This window comes from Desmodus rotundus, chromosome 4 (assembly GCF_022682495.2).
Source record: "Desmodus rotundus isolate HL8 chromosome 4, HLdesRot8A.1, whole genome shotgun sequence".
Classification (NCBI taxonomy): Eukaryota; Metazoa; Chordata; class Mammalia; order Chiroptera; family Phyllostomidae; genus Desmodus; species Desmodus rotundus.
The window spans coordinates 157,768,512-157,788,978 of NC_071390.1; the positions used below are offsets into that span (position 1 = coordinate 157,768,512).

At 43.2% G+C, this 20,467-nt stretch overlaps 2 protein-coding genes across 3 annotated transcripts in view; one reads left to right on the forward strand and one right to left on the reverse strand.

Moving 5' to 3' along the window:
- The first annotated feature begins 12 nt into the window (after positions 1–12).
- Positions 13–4,580, forward strand: RPL9 (ribosomal protein L9). The gene is made up of 8 exons (XM_024573840.2): positions 13–49; positions 480–526; positions 616–731; positions 1,329–1,424; positions 2,543–2,675; positions 3,796–3,876; positions 4,039–4,153; positions 4,409–4,580. Exons 2-7 carry the CDS (start codon positions 481–483, stop codon positions 4,143–4,145), a joined length of 579 nt encoding a protein of 192 aa, XP_024429608.2. The 5' UTR covers positions 13–49; position 480; the 3' UTR covers positions 4,146–4,153; positions 4,409–4,580.
- Positions 4,581–8,582: 4,002 nt separating this feature from the next.
- The window catches only part of KLB (klotho beta), a 34,223-nt gene continuing 22,338 nt past the window's right edge, over positions 8,583–20,467 (reverse strand). The window contains exons 4-5 of one of the 2 annotated variants that reach the window (XM_024573807.3): positions 16,893–18,036; positions 8,583–9,023 (exon numbers count right to left, since the gene is read on the reverse strand). In XM_024573807.3, coding sequence (XP_024429575.2) covers positions 8,644–9,023; positions 16,893–18,036 — 1,524 coding nt within the window. In that variant the 3' untranslated portion in view covers positions 8,583–8,643. The remainder of the gene's footprint in view (positions 9,024–16,892; positions 18,037–20,467) is intronic. The other variant, XM_053923418.1, reaches the window with a different exon arrangement.

Genomic DNA, 20,467 nt, shown 5'->3' on the forward strand with positions numbered 1-20,467 from the left:
AAGAACGTGATGACGAAATACGCTCTCTCTTTGCCACTTCTACTGCGAGGTGAGGTTTTGTCTGTACGTCGTGGGTCCTAGAAATCTGAAGCCATCGGCGCCGGGAAAACCGGCGGTTCCGATCTGGCGCTCGGAGGCTTTATCTTGGGTGTCCCTCGGAGTGGTTAGGCCCCATGCGGGTCTGGCGGCACTGGGATTCGAGCTTTGTCCGGAGCTTTTTGGTCTACCCTCCGCCCCTCAGCCTTTCTGGGATGGCGCCTCCCTGATAGGGCTCCCAGGGTGGCGCTCGGCCTCGTGACAGCCGCTTAGGAGTTGCTCCTCGCAGGCCAGGACGCAGCGGAAGCCGTCTCCTTGTCGGCCCACCCGTGACCTCCACGGGATGTTTGCGTGCCGGTCTCCGATAGGAGTGGAACTCTGGGTAGGGCAGTTTGGTCACAGTAGGTCCAGCGCCGGTCTTAGCCCAAGTGTTTGTGTTGTAGGATGAAGACCATTCTCAGCAATCAGACTGTCGACATCCCCGAGAATGGTAGGAGACTAGCTGTTCGCTTTTTTCTCATGTCTGTACTGCGCGCTCTACACCCTGTTCCGGGGCCTTACCAGTGTGCTCTCTCCTAGTCGACATCACTCTGAAGGGGCGCACAGTTATCGTGAAGGGCCCCAGAGGCACCCTGCGGAGGGACTTCAACCACATCAACGTAGAACTCAGTCTCCTTGGAAAGAAAAAGAAGAGGGTGAGTTGGGTTTGGTGTTTGTTTTTTTTTTCTTTGACACCCTTAGTGGTTTGTTTGGAAGGTGTGATTTAATAGCATCACATTTGGCTGTTTTAAAAATGGCAGAATTGAGATTTAATGTTTTGGCTTTAAATTTGGTGTCCAGAATTGTGGCAAGTTTCGGCTTTGGTGGTGTAGCTAAGTTGGAGAACCAGTGGATTGTGAAGTATAAAGCTGAGTGCTAGTAGTCATTAGTGGTAGGGCTTAATACTGTTCGAGTGAGGTTTACTTTGCTCGTGATTGTTCTGTAAGAATCTTGAACCGTACAGTGGACTTTATTTTTATTAAACCTAGCATTTTAGCTTTCTGAAAGGGGAGTTTGATGCAGCTTGTACAGTGAGTGTTTCTAGGGTGAAATGGTGTACCTGTGATGAATAGTAATGATGTTGCTTAATTATTGAGGGCCTTGCAGGTGACTTCATCTTTACATTTGAAAGGCAGATGCTTTAATTAGGCCTAATGTTAGAACGTAGAGTAATTCTATGGATGAATGGACTGTTTTCTTCGAAGCCTACTCATTACTGGAAAGAGTGTGCTAGAGTGTTTGTTCTGTTACAGCTTCGGGTTGACAAATGGTGGGGAAATAGAAAGGAGCTGGCCACCGTGCGCACGATCTGCAGTCACGTACAGAACATGATCAAGGGTGTCACGCTGGTAAGCAGGCCGACCAGACGACTTTGTTTGGGAAGGGGAGGTTTCTGGTTTTTGCAGCATAAATGTCTACTGTAGAGGGTCTTGAGCTCTAGGTCATGGAGAAGGTGATCTTATCAAGCGTGTGTAATAGCATCCTTGGGTGTCTAGGAATGAGTGATTGACGCAGATAAAGACCAGATGGTGTTAATAGGCCGATGGTGTTTTTCACACAAAATTAGATTCATACCTTGAGGCTGTGGTTTTTTTTAATAAAAAATGTAGTACATAAGGTAGGTTTTGATTTCTTGTTGGTATGCTTCTCGCCACCAAGGCCTCTTGTAGGGGTAGAAAAAGATGGGTCTAATTTCTCAGCTCCCTGTTTATTTACCTAAAAGCATACTTGATGTCACTATTCTCCAAACCCCCTTCCCCAGCTTTTAAAATAAAATGTATGCTTCTGCCTTTGCTGAAATGCTTGTCTTTTCATTAAAACTCAGCCCTCCTAGACTACAACTGATAATGGCAACAGGCACTTACCACATTGTAAGCCCATCTTGTCATGTTTCCCCTTGCTCCCAAGCTCAGTTCCTGAGGGCAGAGGCCTGTCTGTACAGCCTCAATTCTTGCCATCCGGCCTCCCTTAGTAACTCAGTAAACGTCAGTCTAATGCCAGGGTAAAGGACTTTGGGGTTCTCGTTAACAGGAGCTAGCATCTATTACTGTGGGCATAGGAGGTAGTGAAATAATGCTTCCTTAATATGGTCAAAAATATTGTAATCACTGTGGGGCCAGGTGGGTGCACTTTGTAAAGCATATGATTGTCTGACCACTATGCTGTATACCTGGACCTAACACAAATTAATATTGAGAGTAAACTGTAATTGAAGAAAAATTTTTTAAAAATAATGCTTCCTTATGGAGCTCTACAGTCCATGGAGGGGACAGTGAAACAAATGTTTGTGTATAAAATTTTCATAAGGCTTGATTCAGGTGACAGTTACAAAACCTTGACAATGAGTGCCATGTGAGGATTGTTGCATTAAAAATTTTAAGTATGACATAAGTATCTTACAAAATTTTAAGATTGGATTTCTTGTCTTTCAAATTTCTAAGCACTGCTAATTGTTTGCTTAATGTAGGGCTTCCGTTACAAGATGAGGTCTGTGTACGCTCACTTCCCCATCAACGTCGTCATTCAGGAGAATGGTTCTCTTGTTGAAATCAGAAATTTCTTGGGCGAAAAATATATCCGCAGGGTTCGGATGAGGTCAGGTATGTGCATACCCTCAGATATGGTTCAGAAGTTTTTTTTTTTTAGTTGTAAAGGCTAGTGTTTTGGTAGCTGTAAATCAAACCAGATTTATTTCAGAATTGTTTGATTATGCTTATAACTTTGCTAATTAAGGCTTTATATCATATTTATACCAATTGTAATTTTTGAAGGCTTTCACATGGGAATAGTTTGCAGGGGATAGTAGCTGTGTTTAACTATTAACCAGCTCTGCAAACTGAAATCTTAAAGAAAGAGCATTTGAGTAGTGGTTAACAGCGTAGACTGCTGCCTGGGTTCAGTTTTCACGTCTCAGTATCACCCTCAGTGGGCAGATTACTTCTGTGCTGCTCATTTTATTTGTAGCTCATTTTACTTATCTGAAAAATTGGGAACATCTCGTGATTAAATGAGTCAAAGCTGAAATGCACTTAGACCAGTGGTAAACACTGAAGCATTAGAAAATTTTGAAGCTTAGTGTTCTTGGTGCTTTTTTGTGCCATTGGGGTTGGGTGGGGGTGGAAGAAGGGATTTTAGTACCAATTTAATGACTATTCAGTAATAAACTATGTTTCCTGTACTCACAACTGTAAGCCTACCTTTGTCCCACCCTGTATATGCAGTGGAAATAAAACTCGATGCAAGCTTTGTGCAGCTCAAATCCATTAGCTGAATACCATCCTCTCATACTCCTTAATCGAATCACAGAGTCTAACTACTCTGGGAGAGATTCAAGCAGGAGCACAAACAAGATTTTGGCCCAGATAAATCAACTGTAAAACCAAAACTGCTCTCGAGAAGTTTTATTTTGTCTGTGGAATTTTAAATGGAATAAATTGCCACTTGATTAAAATATTTTTAAGAACTTATTTTCCTTTTATTGATTCTGGAGAGGAAGGGAGGGAGAAAAACATTGATATGTGAGAGAAACATTGATTGGTTGGTTGCCTCTTGTACATGCCCCTACCAGGGACTGAATCTGCAACCTTTCGATTTGTGGAGTGATGCCCAGCCAACTGAGCCACACTGGCCAGGGCTTGATTTACATATTTTTAAATTAAACATGTTCTCTGCAGATCTGATTTTATGTTGTCACTGTGCAAATATCCTCTTCCCTTTTAGGTGTTGCTTGTTCAGTATCTCAGGCCCAGAAAGATGAGTTGATTCTGGAAGGAAATGACATTGAACTTGTATCAAATTCAGGTTTGTATGTTTATTATGCCTATAAAATTTTGTCTAAACATTGTAGTTGGATATGTGGTATTCTGTTCATTTGGTGAGCCCTTATTAATTATGGAAATTAAAAGCGTTGCCCAAAATAGGTTTTAAGATGGATTTGGCTGGTAATTGTTTTATTTCTTATAGCTGCTTTAATTCAGCAAGCCACAACAGTTAAAAACAAGGATATCAGAAAATTTTTGGATGGTATCTATGTTTCTGAAAAAGGAACAGTTCAGCAGGCTGATGAGTAAGATCTAAGGTAGGTTCTTGTAGTGTCTAAGTTTTATTACTATTTTAGTTGGGTGGGGGGATCTTAATTTACTAAGACTTAAATGAGCTGTCCTAATGGCAGAAAATGAAGAGTTGGCATTCCAAAACAGTGAATTTGGCAGCATAAGAGATGGAATTGCACACATTTTAAATATGAATCTAAGTATGTTTTAGATTTATAGTAGAGCATTTCTGGGCAGGCATTTTGATGGAGATTTATAGATGTTTTTATTTCTTTTTACAGTTGTCCAGCTATAGAAACAACAAGATGCCGAATGATTCCTCACACTTACTTGCGGTATTCCTTACATTTGTTTGTGTAAGGAATACAAAGATGCAATAAAAGCTGTGTATTGATTTGAGACTTTTGTGTAAGAAATACAAAGATACAATAAAAGCTGTTTATTGATTTGGGACTTTTTTCTTAAGTTGATAATTCTTTCCAGCTATTTGGCAATTAAACAGTTAAGTTTCTAGTAAGATTTCACAGGAGAAGTGACTTCTTTTTTGAAGGTATATTAAGGGTATTTCAGGCAAGAAGAATACAGTACCAGGGACAGGCTACACGGTATGGATGCAGAATTTGGGGGAGGGTGCCCTGAAGGTATCTTAATTTTGCAGAGGTGTGCATTTGAATATCTGTGAGGTAGGTGTGTCTGAATTACTTGTCTGTTTACCAGTACCTATGAAAGAGCAGCTGGGGTGTGAAACGAAGTCATGCAGCCTTTGAAATATTTATAGGCACAATAAACCCACAAACCCGACTTTGGTACAAGTGCACTTAATTTGTGTTTATGATAAACATTGTTGCTGTGGTCCGGGGTCCTCTCCACATTATCTTCTCTCCTATGTCAGCCATGTGCTCCCATATCCCCGTCCTTGGTGTTTTAAAAAGTTGATAACCCCTCCATAATCTCCTAATTTCATGTGTCACACTTCAAATAGGAGATTATCTTTGGTTTGACAATTATAATGGTTAAGTGTTTAAGAAATGGATGAAATGATAAATCTAAGATCTACTTTGAAATATTTGAGGTGGGTTTGGGGTAGGCATTGGATTGGGTTTTAAGGGAAACATGTTATTTCTAAGTTGATAATTTATGGAGGCTGAATGGGCATTGTACTATTCCTACTTACATAAAAGTTTTGAAATTTTTCATAATGTAGAAGGGAAACAAATCCCTGTGTATTTTACTTGGATTAGTATAATAGCCTCTGAACTGATTTTTCTGTTCATCGATATTGCTGCCTCTAAGCCTTCAAGTTGTCTTTCCCTTTGGAAGTTGTCTTTGGACTGACAAATTATCTTTAAGTTTCAGAAAAGCCCGTTTTGACCAGCCTGTTGTGCTCCCTCCTCACCCCCAGTCTAGCATACTGTTAGCCTATTTCACGTGTTACTGTCCATAGCATTTGTGATGTAATAATTATAGTTCACTTTGTCATGTAATGATTGTATCCTTTTTTTGCTGCTAGAATGTAAACTTCATGGATTGCAGGGGGCTGGGGGGCGTATATAGGGGGATATTTCAAATACCTGGAACAGTGTTTGGCACATAGCTATTTGCCAAAAGAATGGTACCCAGATTGCCTGGGGGGTTCAAGTTGTAAAGACTGAAGACAGTGATGGCAGTGGGACTGGAAAGGAGATGGTTTGGAAGGTTTTGAGAGGATTTCAGAGCAGAAGTGGGGGAGGAACTTTCAAGTGGCAGTATTACAGAGGGATAGAGATGTTGAGGGTGAGCATATAGACAGCAGCTGTGAGAGTAAGTGATTTTTTCCAGAGGGAGGTGAATTGGCACGCTGGGTGAGAGCTTCAGAAGGTACTACCATCGGAGGTTGGTTGTAGCTAAGGAGATTTCCATATAAGGACTTGATTGTGGTAAATGAGAAGTCTGCTTCTCCCCAGGGAGGGCTTCCATGTCTTCTGTGTCTATTATGGATAAACACTTTTGTGCTATTTCCCTAACTTTGATGAGTAGGAGTACATGTTTTATAAGGATAAAATCAAGACACTGCATTAATTGGGTTGGCGCACAGCTTGAGAGGGTGGGGGCAGTAGTGTTGGAGTAGCACCCAGTTAACCAACCCATTCACGTTCCATAGTTCTTGAAATTGACTAAATTGTTCAGTTTATTTGCAATAAATTACATTGAAAATTAAACAATATACTGACCTCATTTTCCCAAAGCTCTTTAAATACCATTGCTGTGATATTTGCATACACATTTATCAAAGACTTGTTAGTGAAAGATAGTTATATTTAATACACAAAATAATTCCCAAGTGGCAGAAAGGGAGGACTATTAAGCATTGGGTTTAGGGCTACTATTTGGGAGAGTATGGGAAGGCAACAAATTTGAAAAAGGACAGTAAGTCTTTCGGCTCTAACTGTAAAGATATTTTAAAAACAGTGATGATTAATGGACTTGTAAACCATGAATACAAGAAAATAGCTTGAGGTAGAGACCAAAAAAGCAAAACCTAAATTTAGTTCTAAATCTTTGTTACTCCTATGGCTGACTATGCATTTCTTTTTCAGAACCCAGCTTGGGATCAGTATGAATCCATGGCAGGACAAAGGGGAAAAAAAACGAGCCAAGTGATCTATTTAAGTGCCTCTCTCCACATAGTTACTGTATTTAAAAACAAATGACCAGTTAAAATTGTGTGTAGCCTCAGGCCCACTTATTTGCTAAGAAAATGTAAAATATTCCTTGCATAACCTAAAAACAGCCAAGGTTGGGGGAGTTGGGTGCACCAGTTGCGAAGAGGATGAGACTAAAAGGGACAGCCAAAGTTTACTTTATCTGAATTTGGCCAGCCAAATAGCACGTTGATTTCTCATTCCTTTTGCATTTACTTGAGCTGACCAATTGTGTTACTTCTTCACAGTATCTTTGAAACTTACAATTATCAATTAGAATCTCATGTAGGTAATTTGGCTTCTTATAGAGGTGGACTTGGAAAACAATCACAATTGCCTTAATTTAGGATAGTTTCCTAACAAGTTTTCAAACTGAAAAGCTTTCCTTTTGGTTTAAGAAAGTCTAAATCCCTGTAGAGGGTGGCTAGTGACCCGCTGCTGTGATTATTTAAATGTTGACTAACCTCAGGAAGGAAAATGGGTATAAGTGGGTTTACATGCAAGATTTGTTTCTCCAACAATTAGAATACACTGAACCAATCTGAAGCACAGAGTTCAAGAAAGTTAGAACTCCAAGTTCAGATTTAAGAATTTACTTAACCCCAGCTGCAATGTAAAAAGTGCTGCCTCATTCAGATTCAACATTGCGCGTTGCATCCAAAGAGTCACGGTTGCTAGGTCCAGGTGTGGCTGCATTTTACCCTTTGGGAGGCCCATATATATGCCTGTGGTTTCAGAACAGTGAAGCTCCTGGGCAGTTAATGGCCCTTTGTCTGATGATGATAAAACTACATTTTTAAAGGATGTTTAGCTTTGCTAATTATGCTAGATGTGATTTGTCACCTCACAAAAATGAAGTGAGGAAGAGTGATGTCACCTTGTCCAAACAAAGTTGCTGTACTGTGAGATTGAATGACTTCCCTGTCTCCACAGGCATTTGGGTCTAGCTGTCCTTGTTCTTAGTAGTCTAATCTTACCATGAGATAAGTTAGGAGTTTCTTTTTTTTTTATATCATTTGATAAAAGGAGAGACCTCGCAAAATTTGACAATTTTTATTTCTATTGAGAAAAACTAAGGGGTGGATGTGCTTAAGAGTCTTTGCTCTATAACTGGCTACAGACAAGCCCTATCCTGTTGTGTGTTTTCTTTCCATTTGAGAACCGCCCCGCTGTGAAGAGGGGGAGACACCTTGTTAGAAGTGGCAGAATATACCCAGTGTTGAGTTTTAAATCTTGGCTATGAAGTCTAACAAAACAAAGTTGCACTTTTTCAAAATACTTTTTATGTAAGTAGCTATTGGTATTGATAAAAGAATGATGAGAAATAGCTTATACTTCGTGAAGCAATGTATCAGAAAATCCTAATAGCTAATTTTCTAGCCGGTTCATTTCAACCAGTGCCACCAGAGTTTTTAAAACGTGCAATACCTGACTAGTTGGGCGCTGACCTCTTTTTACTTAGTCAAAAACAGCCAACAACAATCTGGATGAATCAAAATTATGCCTATCTTTTCATCAGAGCAGCAAAAATTATTTTTTAGGGTGTGACAGAATTTTAGTAATTAGTTTATGTGTGCCATGAAATAAAAAAGGTTGAAAATGGCCCGTGTAGGCAAAGCCTTTATCTTAGGATTCAAGAACTGAATTCACTGACATCAACACATCTAATGGAAAATTCATTTGAAACACACAGTAGAGACATTGATTGTCATTGGCTACCACTGATTTCTCAAAATTTCTTTTTACAATTTAGGTATATCTTCTGTAAGTTACGAGTATATGGAACTGGAGTGAATTTTTAAACTTTATATCATGCAGACAGAACTAAGATCCACTCAGCTAAGAACTCTCCTCTTTAATGGTATGTGTTGTAAGTTCTTTGCTTTCCAAAATTTTCTTCTCTTTCGCCTATGAAAAATGGTGATTGACAAAAGTAGAACCAGGGTGGAGAAGAAGCAACAACCAAAGAATATCAGTGGTTTCTTCTGCACAAGAAAGAAGCAGACAGTACACTCTGTGTTTCTTTGAGTCTGACTGCATCTAGGACTACTGTCCTCAGAAGGGAAGCCACCGTCGCTGATCAGTTTGTTGTAAAGCTGAATTGAGGATTTAGCTTTGAAGTCAGATGTGAAGAATCCAAATCTGGGTTTAGATTTTTCTTCAGTCAGTTTGAATGCATAGTAGCCTTTGATTTTGACTTTATCAACCAGGTATGCTGGAAAATATCAGAAGTGAAAATCATTATCAGAAGTAACTACAAATGGACTATAAAATACCTTTGAATAAGAATTTAGTTTTCACTGAAACAAGGTAAACTCATGCCACTAAAAAAAGGTGATTTGGGGATTTTCATTAAAGGGCTTTTTGACATTCTTTTGTAATTGATACAAAGAAAATGAAAATATATATAAGTTAGAGAAATCTGAACTAAAACTTTGATTCATAAATGATGCAACACATCTGGGGGGAAAAGCAAATTTACGAGTTGCCACTTTTGTCCACAGGGTCACAAGCAGAGAAAAGCCTTGCCTATTTGGCCTGATTCCAAACCTCAAACGGGCCCTTGGTGTTCCTCTATAGCTACACTCCGTTTTCCCTCATCACTCACTCTCTCCTCTGTCATTCTTCCTACTTCACTGAAAAATTGAAGCACTCGGGGAACTTCTTAAATCTTCCACAGCCGCACCCTCCCACCTGCTGGCATCTGCACTCGTTCTGTTACTGTGGTTGACCTGTCCGCGCTCCTGGAAGAGGCTGACTCGCCACTTACAGAGTGTGTTTTCTCTTGCCACTCAAGGACATTGTTCCATCTGTTCTGCCCTCTCCTCTCTCATGCATTAATCTCCCTCACTAGTGGTCATTTCCATATAAACATGCTGTTGGGTGTCTTTCACAGCAGTGGCTGCTCTTCAGTCATTTTTACTGACGTCACCTCTGACTTCTGAGTATTGAAGTGTCCCAGAGCTCAGCCACCTTCTCTATCCTTGCTCTCTTAGCGATTTCATTGAGCCCTATTTTATTTTTTAAAGATTTTATTGTTGGGGGGGTGAGGTAAAGAGAAAGAGAGGAAAACATCCATATGTTCTTTTCACACACACCCCACCTGGTATCGTGCACGAATCCCAGGCATGTGCCCCAACCGGGAGTCAAACAGGCGACTCCCAAGTTTGCTGGATATCGCTTAGCCCTCTGAGCCACACCAGTCAGGGCTTATTTTAAAAATACCATTCATTTACTCTTGACTCCCAAGTTTGTATCTGAACCTGAGACTCTTGTATTAGTCTTCTATGTACATATGATACAATATTAGTCTTGACATCTCTCATCGATGTCTAATGAACATCTCAACCTGTGCGTCACCGAACAACTCGTCTCCAAAACCCTGTGCCTACCAGTCTCCTCCAGCCTGGCAAGTGGCCTTGGGATCATTTTTCACTTTTCCCCCTCACACCCTATATCCAATCCTGTTGACCTCACCTTGAAAATATATTCAGAATCTAGCCACTTATCACCGGCTCTACTCTTGGTCATTTGTTTGTTTTGAGATTCTACAGTGTTTATTGGCTAGTGTTTCAGGGATTTGATAGTAACATCCTCAGGTATACCCCAGAAAAATAATGCTTTTTTTCCTTAAAAGCAAAAAAAAAAAAAACCCACAAAAACCCAGCATCGTAAACAAAGTAAATTATCACATTCTCTCATTTTGGATCTGCCGACTTTATATTTTCAAATGCAATTACAGTCCTAGTATTACTTGAGCCCCGGGTCTTGCAGTGAGGGAGTGACGGTCTGCTTCCACATTTGCACGGAGTTAGGTCTAAAATTGGAGGTGGGGTGGAGGCGCATTCCTCCACGGGCTGAGACTTAAGACCTCAGGGCTGGTACCTCTTTCTCCTATGCTTGAGCCTCACAACTGTTCCCTGGTTTCCGTGCACTGATAAAAAGGCGCCCCCCAATCTGCTCCATGACAGGGGTCTGCATTGAACCTTTGCAAATGGTCGTTAGGGTTCTCGCCTTCCCCGCCTCCTGCCCCTCCTTTGTGTACACCGTCTGTTGGTGGCCGCCAAGGAGCAGTTTGAGTACTTCGTGGCAATACCTTCTCCCTTCACACGGGATATCCACATTAGGACATCAACATCAGGAGATTTCCAGGACTGTTTCCCGTAGATGTGAGGGGAGCCACCCCCGAAGTTTTGGAGTCCACGACACTCCTAAGACTCAGGTTGCTAAAGGCTCTAAGTAAAGAAACAGGGCAGGGTGCGGCGGAGGGAGCTCCAAGGGCGGCCACAGAGGTCCAGGTCCACGCGCGGACAAGGTTGTGCCGAGCTGTCCCTGGCCCCAAGCACAACATGCTGTTATGAAAACTGGCTGCAGCTCGTACCCCAACCACACATCTGCAGGGGGCAGCCTGGAAGCCAAGACAGCGGCAGCGGTGCAGCCCGCACGTAGTGAGGGTGCCCTTATCCAATTCTGCCCCACAGCTCTGCCCTACCTGCCTCACCCCTTTAGCCCCCTGCTCAGCTTTGACCGCGACCAAGATGTTCTGATTCAACAATGATTGTATGGCATCACCCTCCCCCTACAGCAGCGTCTGGCCGTCTGAGGGACAGTTTCTCCTACTACCATTCACTGGCCGATTCTGTCTCCAGCTTGGGCTGTCCCGTCCATGAGCAGGTAGGCTGGCTTTGTGCTGCAGTGGGGTCCGGGGCTGAGTCACCTGCGGAGAAGGCACCAGGCAGGACGCCCTGGACCAGTCTGATACCCCTTTCACCGGGAGTGGAGGTTGCCCCAGCCGGAACAGATCTGTCTCCGGAGGCCGGACTTGTTCCGAACACATGCACGCTTGTCATAGTAAGAATCAGTGTCCCGCCGTCCCCTCCCCCAGGCTCATTCTGAGCTGCCCTCCATTCAGCATTGACTGGTGGCTGACATTAGCTGGGGCAAACGTGTCCCAAGCAAAGACTCATTAACTCACCATTTCCACTCTTAATAACCTATTCCAATCCACCATTACCTCTTACCTAGATTAGAGCAACTCTCCCTGTTTCTTTTCTTGCTCCTTGTTACAGTTGACAAAAAAAAAGTTTTAGGTGTCCTAAATCAAATTAGAGTAGGCAGGAGGGCAGGAAGAACAGACAAGAAGTTAATCTGTTAACACAGCTGCAAACAGCAAAAGATGGCTCATATTCCTATATGTATATTGAAACTTTGAGTCAGCTTCCAGGAGGCTATTTCAGCTCCTGTCTAAAAGGAGATAGCCCACCCCCATTCTCTACCACATCCTGCTCCTGCATGAACTTTTCACGCTGTTGCTGACGACCAATCCAGAAGCATCAAAAATTCTCCTTCAGGGACTATGCACCTCTCCCAGAACTGTCTCTGCCACCCCCTCACTCCCATCTATAGCCAATGTAAATTCTTTCAAAACAAATTTTATCTTCCTTCCCCAAACCCACTGTATGAAAAAATCCCCGTCAGCTCCAGGGCAGGGGGACATGTTTGACTTTTCCATCTAGCCCTGCAGCTGCTAGTTCAGGTTGCATGTCTCAGGACCTGGTCCTTTTTCTGGTTAGCATATGGCTCAGTAAACCCAGAGAATCTTTCACCCCTGACATTTTTTGTTTAACAAAGTATATTCACAAAAAGTATCCAGAGTGATTCTTTTAAAGTGTTGAGTTAGATCATGTCACCCTTCTGTTTAAAACCTTCCAGAATCTATCTCACACTGAGAAAGAGCCACAGTTCTTACACTGGCCTGCTAAGACCTACCTCATCTGCCTCTTCCTTTACCTCCTTGGTCTGATCTTGGGTCACTTTCCCCTTGCTCATTCTTTTCTAACCAATCTGACCCCCTCCCTGATCCTCAAACCGGCCAGGTATGCTCCCACATCAGGATTTTTCCATCTGCTATTCGCTCACCTGGAACATGATTTTGCTGCCTCACTCCTCCAGATTTCTGAAGACATCTCTAAGCACCCTGTTTACAAGTGTAACCGCTATCCTGACCCACACCCCCAGGCACCCTCTTCCCTGCTCTGTTTTCATTCCACAGATCTTTTCACTTCGGACATGCTGTTTCTTCCTTTCCTGTTTGTTGGCTTTTATCCCACAAAAATATAAGCTCTCTGAGGGAAGTAATCCTTATTTGGTTCTGTGGTGATGGAGTGCCCAGAACAGTTTTTGTCCGCATTAGATGCTCAATAAATATCTGTCAAATGAGTAAATATATGGGAACTTTTTGCTGCTTCAACCAATCAATCATGAACATTTAAAAATATGACTATACAGGGAATAAGAAGCATAAGTGGTAGGTACAAAATAGACGGGGAGGTTAAGGATAGTATGGGACATGGAGAAGCCAAAGAACTTACATGTACGACCCATGGACATGAACTAAGGTGGGGGAATGATGGTGGCAGGGCAGGTACAGGGTGGAGGGGAATAAAGGGGGAAAAAATAGCATAATCAATAGAATATACTTAAAAATAAAATGATTAAAAATGGTAATAGCCATTGCTGGGAAGAGTATGTGAGATAACTACTCTCAGATACTGCTGTTTATAACATTTGACAAATAATTCCCTGGTGGGCAATCCATCCTAAGGAGATAATCAGGAATGGAGCCCTGGCTGGTGGCTCAGTGGATTGAGTGCCGACCTACAAACTGAAAGTCTCCGGTTTGATTCTCAATTCGGGCACAGGCCTGGGTTATGGGCCATGCGAGAGGCAGCCAATCGCTGTTTCTCTTTGCACATCAATGTTTCTCTCCTCTTTCTCCCTCCCTTCCCTACTCTCTAAAAATAAAAAAATTTTAAAAAGAAATGGATAAAGATTTATATGTAAACATACCTATTTCTTAGTAGTTAAAAAAGGTCTAAGCCCTGGCCAAGTAGCTCAGTTGGTTGGAGTGTTGTTCCTTACACCAAAAGGTTGTGGGTTTGATGCCTGGTCAGGGCATACCCAGGCTGCAAGTTGTATCCCCTGGTCGGGGTGAGTACAGGAGGCAACCAATTGATGTTTCTCCTTTTCCCTTCCTTTCTCTCTAAAATTAATAAACATATCCTCAGATGAGGATTAAAAATTAAATAAATAAAATGTCTAAATATCAAACATTAGAGGAATGGTTAAGTACATGGAGATATGTCCATATGATGAGATACGTAGTGACCATTAAAATAATGTTACAAACGAACTTTTAATGATGTAAAATGCATTTATAATGTAATAGTAAGAAAAAGTTGGGGAGGGACTTCCAGTCAAGATGGCGGTGTAGGCAGAAGTGGCTTGCCTCTTCACACAACCACATCAAAATTACAACTAAAATATAGAACAACTACTCAGAACTGTCAGAAATCGGGTTGAATGGAAGTCTGACAACTATGGAATTAAAGAAACCACATCTATTTAGACTGGTAGGAGGGGTGCAGATGAGGAACGGGTTAGTCCCACACCCATGTGTGGTAGATAAAAATTTGGGATGGATACCTCAGGTGCAAGGAATCCCAGCCCCACACAGGGCCCCCCAGCCCAGGGTTCCAGTGCCAGGAAGATAAGTACCCCCAACTTCTGGCTGCAAAAACCTGTGGGGATTGAGTCAGTGAAAGAAACTGCTGGATCCCAAAGCAGTTCCTCTTAAAGAACTCACATACAATGGACTCTACTCCTCAGACTCACTTCCTCTGAGCTCCAACACTAGGGCTAGCAGCTTGAAAGGAACCGGTGGCATAAAGGAAGGAACTGATGTGTCTGGCATCAAGACAAGCATAGGCTTCTTTCCCTTTTCTAAACCCTCCCACCACAGAGCCACAGAGTCAGCAAGCCATTGCCATATCTGAGACTCCATCAACCTGGCTAACACTGTTTGATCTGCCTTGGAGATCCCAAGAGACTCTGCCCCACCCGGCTTACCGGTCCACTCAAGCTGCTTTTTCATATGAATGGTTGGAATTGGCTCATACTGCAGAGCTTCCTAAATCCTCTCAAACTAGCAACAGCTGACTTCAGTGAGCCCCAGGCCTGGCACTAGCAGCAGCCCACCTAGGTTCACAGCTTGTCTTTGCCTAGGAATCTCCAAGCCCAGCACAAGTATCAGCTATCTCAGATTGCTTTAGAGCTCTGGCAGGGTGGCCTCTGGCAAAACACAAGTGGGGGCTGCCCTTGCCTGCACCACTCAGGAAACCCCAGGGCCAGTGTATCCAGTGGACAGCTACAGACCATGTCAGAGCACCACCACCCTGTCCCTGCACCATTAATCCTCCACAGAGGGCAGAGGTCGGTGCTAAATGGTCAGAGCCAGTCCTTGCAGCTGATTGGCCTGGGTAAATCCCTCCCGTTGATTTGCCAACAGCAACCGATACCCAGCTACAAGAGGAAGGTATATTCAGCCCACATGAAGGGCACATCTGGAGTATGCAGGTTGGGTGATAGAGGAGGCTGTGCCATTGGACCCTACAGGACACCTACTACATTAGGCCACATTACGAAGACATGGAGTCAAAACAGCTCTACCTAATACATAGAAACAAACACAGCAAGGCTGCCAAAACGAGGATATAAAGAAACATGGCTCAAATGAAAGGACAGATCAAAACTCCAGAAAAAGAGGTAAATGGAAAGCATAAGCAATCTATCAGAGTCAGAGTTTAAACCACTGTTTATAAGGACGCTCAAGGAAATTAGTGAGGACCTCAGCAGCATAAAAAAGATCCAGTCAGAAACAAATGATGCACTCATTGAAATAAAGAACAATTTACAGGAAAACAACAGGAGAGTGGATGAAGCTGAGAATCAAATCAATGATTTGGAACATAAGGAAGCAAAAAAATAAATAAATAAAACAACCAATCAGAACAACAGGAAGAAAAAAATCCAAAAGAAGAGGATAGTGTAAGGAGCCTCTGGGACAACTTCAAGAGGTCCAACATTTTCCTCAAAGGAATATCAGAAGGAGAAGAAAAAGAGCAAGAAATTGGAAATTATTTGAAAAAATAACGAAAGAAAAGTTCTCTAATTTGGTGAAGGAAATAGACATGCAAGTCCAGGAAGCACAGAGAATCCCAAACAAGATGGATGCAAAGAGACCCACTCCAAGACACATCATAATTAAAATGCCAAAGGTTAAAGACAGAGAATCTTAAAAGCAGCAAGAGAAAAGAAGTTACTGTAGTTACCTACAGGGGAGTTCCCGTAAGACTGTCAGCTGATTTCTCAAAAGAAACTTCGCAGGGGAAGGGAATGGCAAGAAATATTCAGAGTCATGAAAAGCAGGGACCTACAGCCAAGATTGCTCTATCCAGCAAAGCTATCATTGAGAATGGAAGGGCAGATAAAGAGCTTCCCAGACAAGAAATAAATAAAGGAGTTCTCCATCACCAAACCATTATTATATGAAATGTTAAAAGGACTTATTTAAGAAGACTATGAACAATAAAATGGCAAAAATACATATCTATCAACAATTAAACCTAAAAAACAAACTAAGCAAACAATAAGCACAGAGATCGTATCATGGATTAGGAGAGCATTTTGATGGCTGCCATGTGGGAGGGGTGGTGTCTGGGAATGGGTGAAGAGGTGAGGGGATTAAGAAGTACAAATAAGTAGTTACAGAAGAGCCATAGGGATGTAAAGTACAGCATAGGAAATGGAGTAGCCAAAGAACTTATGCGAATGACCCATGGACGTGAACAATGGTGGGAGGATTGCCTGATCGAGTAGGTGGTGCTGGGTGGAGAGGGGGCAAATGGGAAAAATCAGGACAACTGTAATAACATAATTAATAAAATATAATTAAAAAAATCACACACACACAAAAAGAAAAAGTTGGATGCAAGACTATTACAGCATGAACTCAATTGTATTAAAAATGTCTAGCAAGCACAAGTGTAGGTGCTTGTTTTGGGGAATGGCATTTCAGGTGATTATTTTCTTTCTTTAAAAAAAAAACAACAAAACTTTTCTACACTTGACAAATTTTCCATAATGAGCTGACACTCTCAGTAAGGAGCCTACTCCCCTCTTCTTTTGTTCGCATTAGCTGGGAATGTTATACTTCACTGTATTTGAAATGGCCCCGGAACCTCACCTTTCATGGCCTCCTGAATGTATTTCTCTAAGTAGTACTTTCGGAGCTCATCATTTTCCAGAGACGAGTCGTCGATGCCATTGGCGGTGATGTAAATATCCAGGTCCCCATAGTTCCTCCGGATCCAGCTCAGCACCTTCCGCTCTCCCCAGGGCAGGATGGCCAGGCGGCTGGGGGAGCTCAGGGAGGTGACGTCTTGCAGAAACTGGACGTCCCTGTCCGCGTCGTAGTAGCTGCCGGCCCGGCGCGCGTGCATCACAAACCTGGTGGTGAAGTGGTTCAGGGCGTAGAAATCGGCGGCGCCCTTGACCAGGCTCCTCTCCTCCTCGGTGAACTGAGGCAGCGTGGAGCGCGACAGCCCCTGCCTGTTCTTGCGGGCGATGTACTCCCTCATGGCCACAGGGTAGTCCCCGGTCCTGAAGAGGGGTTCTGCGAACCAGGCGATTTCGAACTGGAGGAAGCGCTCGGCGGCCTGCTGGTGCAAATCCACGTAGGGGTTGGCGGGTTCCGCCCAGTCCGAGTGCAGCGACAGCGACACCGCCCCACGCTGCGCAGGCCTGTACAGCCGGTCGTAGAGGCGCCAGGCCAGGGCGTGAGCGATCAGCAGGGTGTGGGCTGCCCTGTAGGTGTCATTACCGGTGTGGTTGTAGTTGTCACTCAGCCGGTTGGGCTCGTTGATGGTGATCCAGAGCTTCACCAAGTCCCCCAACTCCTGGAAGCACAGCCCTGCATAATCCTCGAAGGCCTTGGCCAACGAGGGGTTCAGCCACCCTCCGCTCTGCAGCAGTGGCGTGGGGAGGCCATGGTGCTCGTGGATCGGGTAGTACAATGTGACCATTGGGGAGATATTGAGCTTCAGGCTCTCACTGACCACACACCTGTAGTACCTCAGAGCTTGGCGGTTAACAGTGGACAGGTTGCCAGTGGGAAGGATTGAGGCCCAGTCCAGAGCAAACCGGTAGTGGGTGACTTTCATCTTTGCCAACATCTCCAGCTGTCTTTTGATGCTGACAAAATCTGTGCACTGATGGGGCCGAGTTTTCAGCGTCACTCCATCCACTCGGTGCAACACTCTGTTGCCTGTCACGTTCCACACGTACAGGTGAGTGTCGGTGAACTGTGGGGAGGAAGCCACCAGCTCTGGCTGTGAAAAACAAGCATATTCAGGTAAAGCACACCCACGTGGGCAGGCTGTTAGGGAGGGAGAAGGGCCTCATCCTACAGGGTCCGGCAAAAGGCAGGCCTGCTTGAGTGTGGTTGGTAGGGTAATAATGTGGGTGTAATAATTTATAGGTTTTTTAAAAAAGACTTTATTTATATTTTAGAGAGGGGAGAGGGAGAAAGAGAGGGAGAGAAACATCAGTGTGTGGTTGCCCTTCACATGCCCTCAACTGGGGACCTGGCCTGCAACCCAGGCATATGCCGTGACTGGGAATCGTGCTGGCAACCCTTTGGTTCACAGGCCTGCACTCAATCCACTGAGCTACACCAGCCAGGGCGTAATTTATAGTTTTAATTTGAACATTTCACCTAAAATGTCATATGGTGTGCTTGAGTTGATATTGTTATGTACAGAATTAACATGCTTATGATTTTGCAACAAAAGACTATGTAATTAAGGAAAGGGGCGTTGCTTGTGCCAGATCCTATATTTTTCCTCTCACTGGCAATAGAGAAAGTACATGGTGCATATGTCCTTCCTAATGACCTGTGTGTCCCAGGTGTTCTGGTGATGTCAGAGACAAGGCCTGCTGGACTATCTTCCCTTCCAGTCCTTGGAATTTCCCAGGGAGACCAGAAGACATAGGGAAGGAACCACACCCAGGGCTTAGCTTGGAAAATAAGTTGTTTTACAGAAAACACTGACAAGCTGTTTTCCACTTCATTTTTCCTAAAAACGTAGGTCATGTCATGGGGTCTCACGTGATTCTGTTCAAATGCATCAGGATACTGGGCTGGTACCCTCAGTTGAAAGGAATCATGAACAATGGGCCCTTCAAACACTGCCATAGATTGAAGGCAAAGTTAAAATTCCAGTCTCAGAGGATTTCACTGAGATCAGCACTTGGGGTGAGAGGAGACTAGCTGATCCCAAACATAGTCCCTAAAAGAAGCCTATAGGATGGGGTAGGGGATGAACCCTTGCATTTGCTGATTGCGAATATCTAACACGCTCTATTTAAATAGTCTAAGTGATATAACCAGACATGCATCATTATATTCTCTCCATCTGTGTGTCTATGAGGACACAGCATTTATTCATCCGACAGGAGAACACAGAACACCCTCTTAATGCAAGCTACTTGGATTATGAGCAGGAAGGACAGTGAAATACCTGCCAGAAACTCCCAGGTTGACTCTCTGTTCGATGGTGTCTCGTTCCCTGCCTCTCCACCTAGGAGACAGCCTGTACTACTGTTTGAAAGAGACTACTGTTCAAAGGAGACTGGCCCCTTTGAAACTCAGGCTTGGCAGCTCTGTATAGTGACTGAGCAATCTCACTCGCCTTGCGGGTGTGCCGTGGGGAGGCAATGGCTCTGGGAGAGTGCTCTGTCAACTCTAAAGCACTGTACAAACATAAAGTAGACATGACTTAGGTTTAGTTTTCCCTGGTTGCAATAATTGACTGCTAGGCCTTTTAGTCTAAATTAAAACAGAAAGGGGCTTAAGAAAAAAGCATTTCCAAATGCAAAATTAATGAGAAAAAGTAAAAGTTTTTTTTAAAAAATGACTTGTTTTATGTACTTGTTTTAAAGTACTTTTCTTCCCATGGCTGAATTTAAGTGCACCTGGAAAAAATGACAATTAACCTTCGGTAAATATTTTCCCTCTAATTGTTTTCTCATGTGCCATTTTTCATAGTCTAATTACAAAACCATATCACTGCTCCCTTGCCATCTGTCAACCAGTTATCTAGAACATTAAACTGAGAGAACATTGATCAGGTGAGCATGAAGTTAAATCTGTATATAATTATTTGGGTAAAATCCTCCCAGCCTAGACGGCCAGGTTCGGTGCTTTGCGACACCCGAGCGTCATGGTAGTGGTAGGGTGTTTACAAAGGGCAGTCTTGCCGTAGGTAAGGCCAGATCAAATGAAAATGCCTTACTTTTAAAAAACCCCCAGAAAGCTCTGGCCAGTGTGGCTCAGTGGACTGGAGTGTCATCCCATACACCAAAAAGCTGGGGATTTGATCCTGGTCAGGGCACTTGTGGGTGGGAGGCAACCAATCAGTGTTTATCGCTCTCTCTCTCTCATTGATTTTTTTTCCTCTCTCTCTCTCTCTCTCTCTCTCTCTCTTTCTCTCTCTTTCTCCTCCTCTCCCCCTTCCTCTCTCTCTAAAAATTAAAAGCATATTTAAAAAAACCTTCAGAAAGCATTAGTCTTAGCAAGTGGGTGTAATTAATCCACTAGGGACCTAGTTAAAGATGATGCAGCCTGATCTCAACCCTAGCACCCAGAGCTTGGTTCTAAACTTCTATTCCCTGCTAAAATGATTCTGAGCTCTTTGGAGAAAATGCTCTTTTTCTCCAAAAAGAGCCTAGAGCTCTTTTTCCAAGCCTGGGGCAGGAAAA

Excerpts from the sequence above, each read along its gene's own strand:
- RPL9 (XM_024573840.2), top strand. The coding sequence starts at position 481 with ATGAAGACCATTCTCAGCAATCAGACTGTCGACATCCCCGAGAATG. Across the intron at positions 1,425-2,542 it reads TGATCAAGGGTGTCACGCTG|GGCTTCCGTTACAAGATGAG; the intron begins GTAAGCAGGCCG and ends TGCTTAATGTAG. Across the intron at positions 3,877-4,038 it reads TGAACTTGTATCAAATTCAG|CTGCTTTAATTCAGCAAGCC; the intron begins GTTTGTATGTTT and ends TATTTCTTATAG.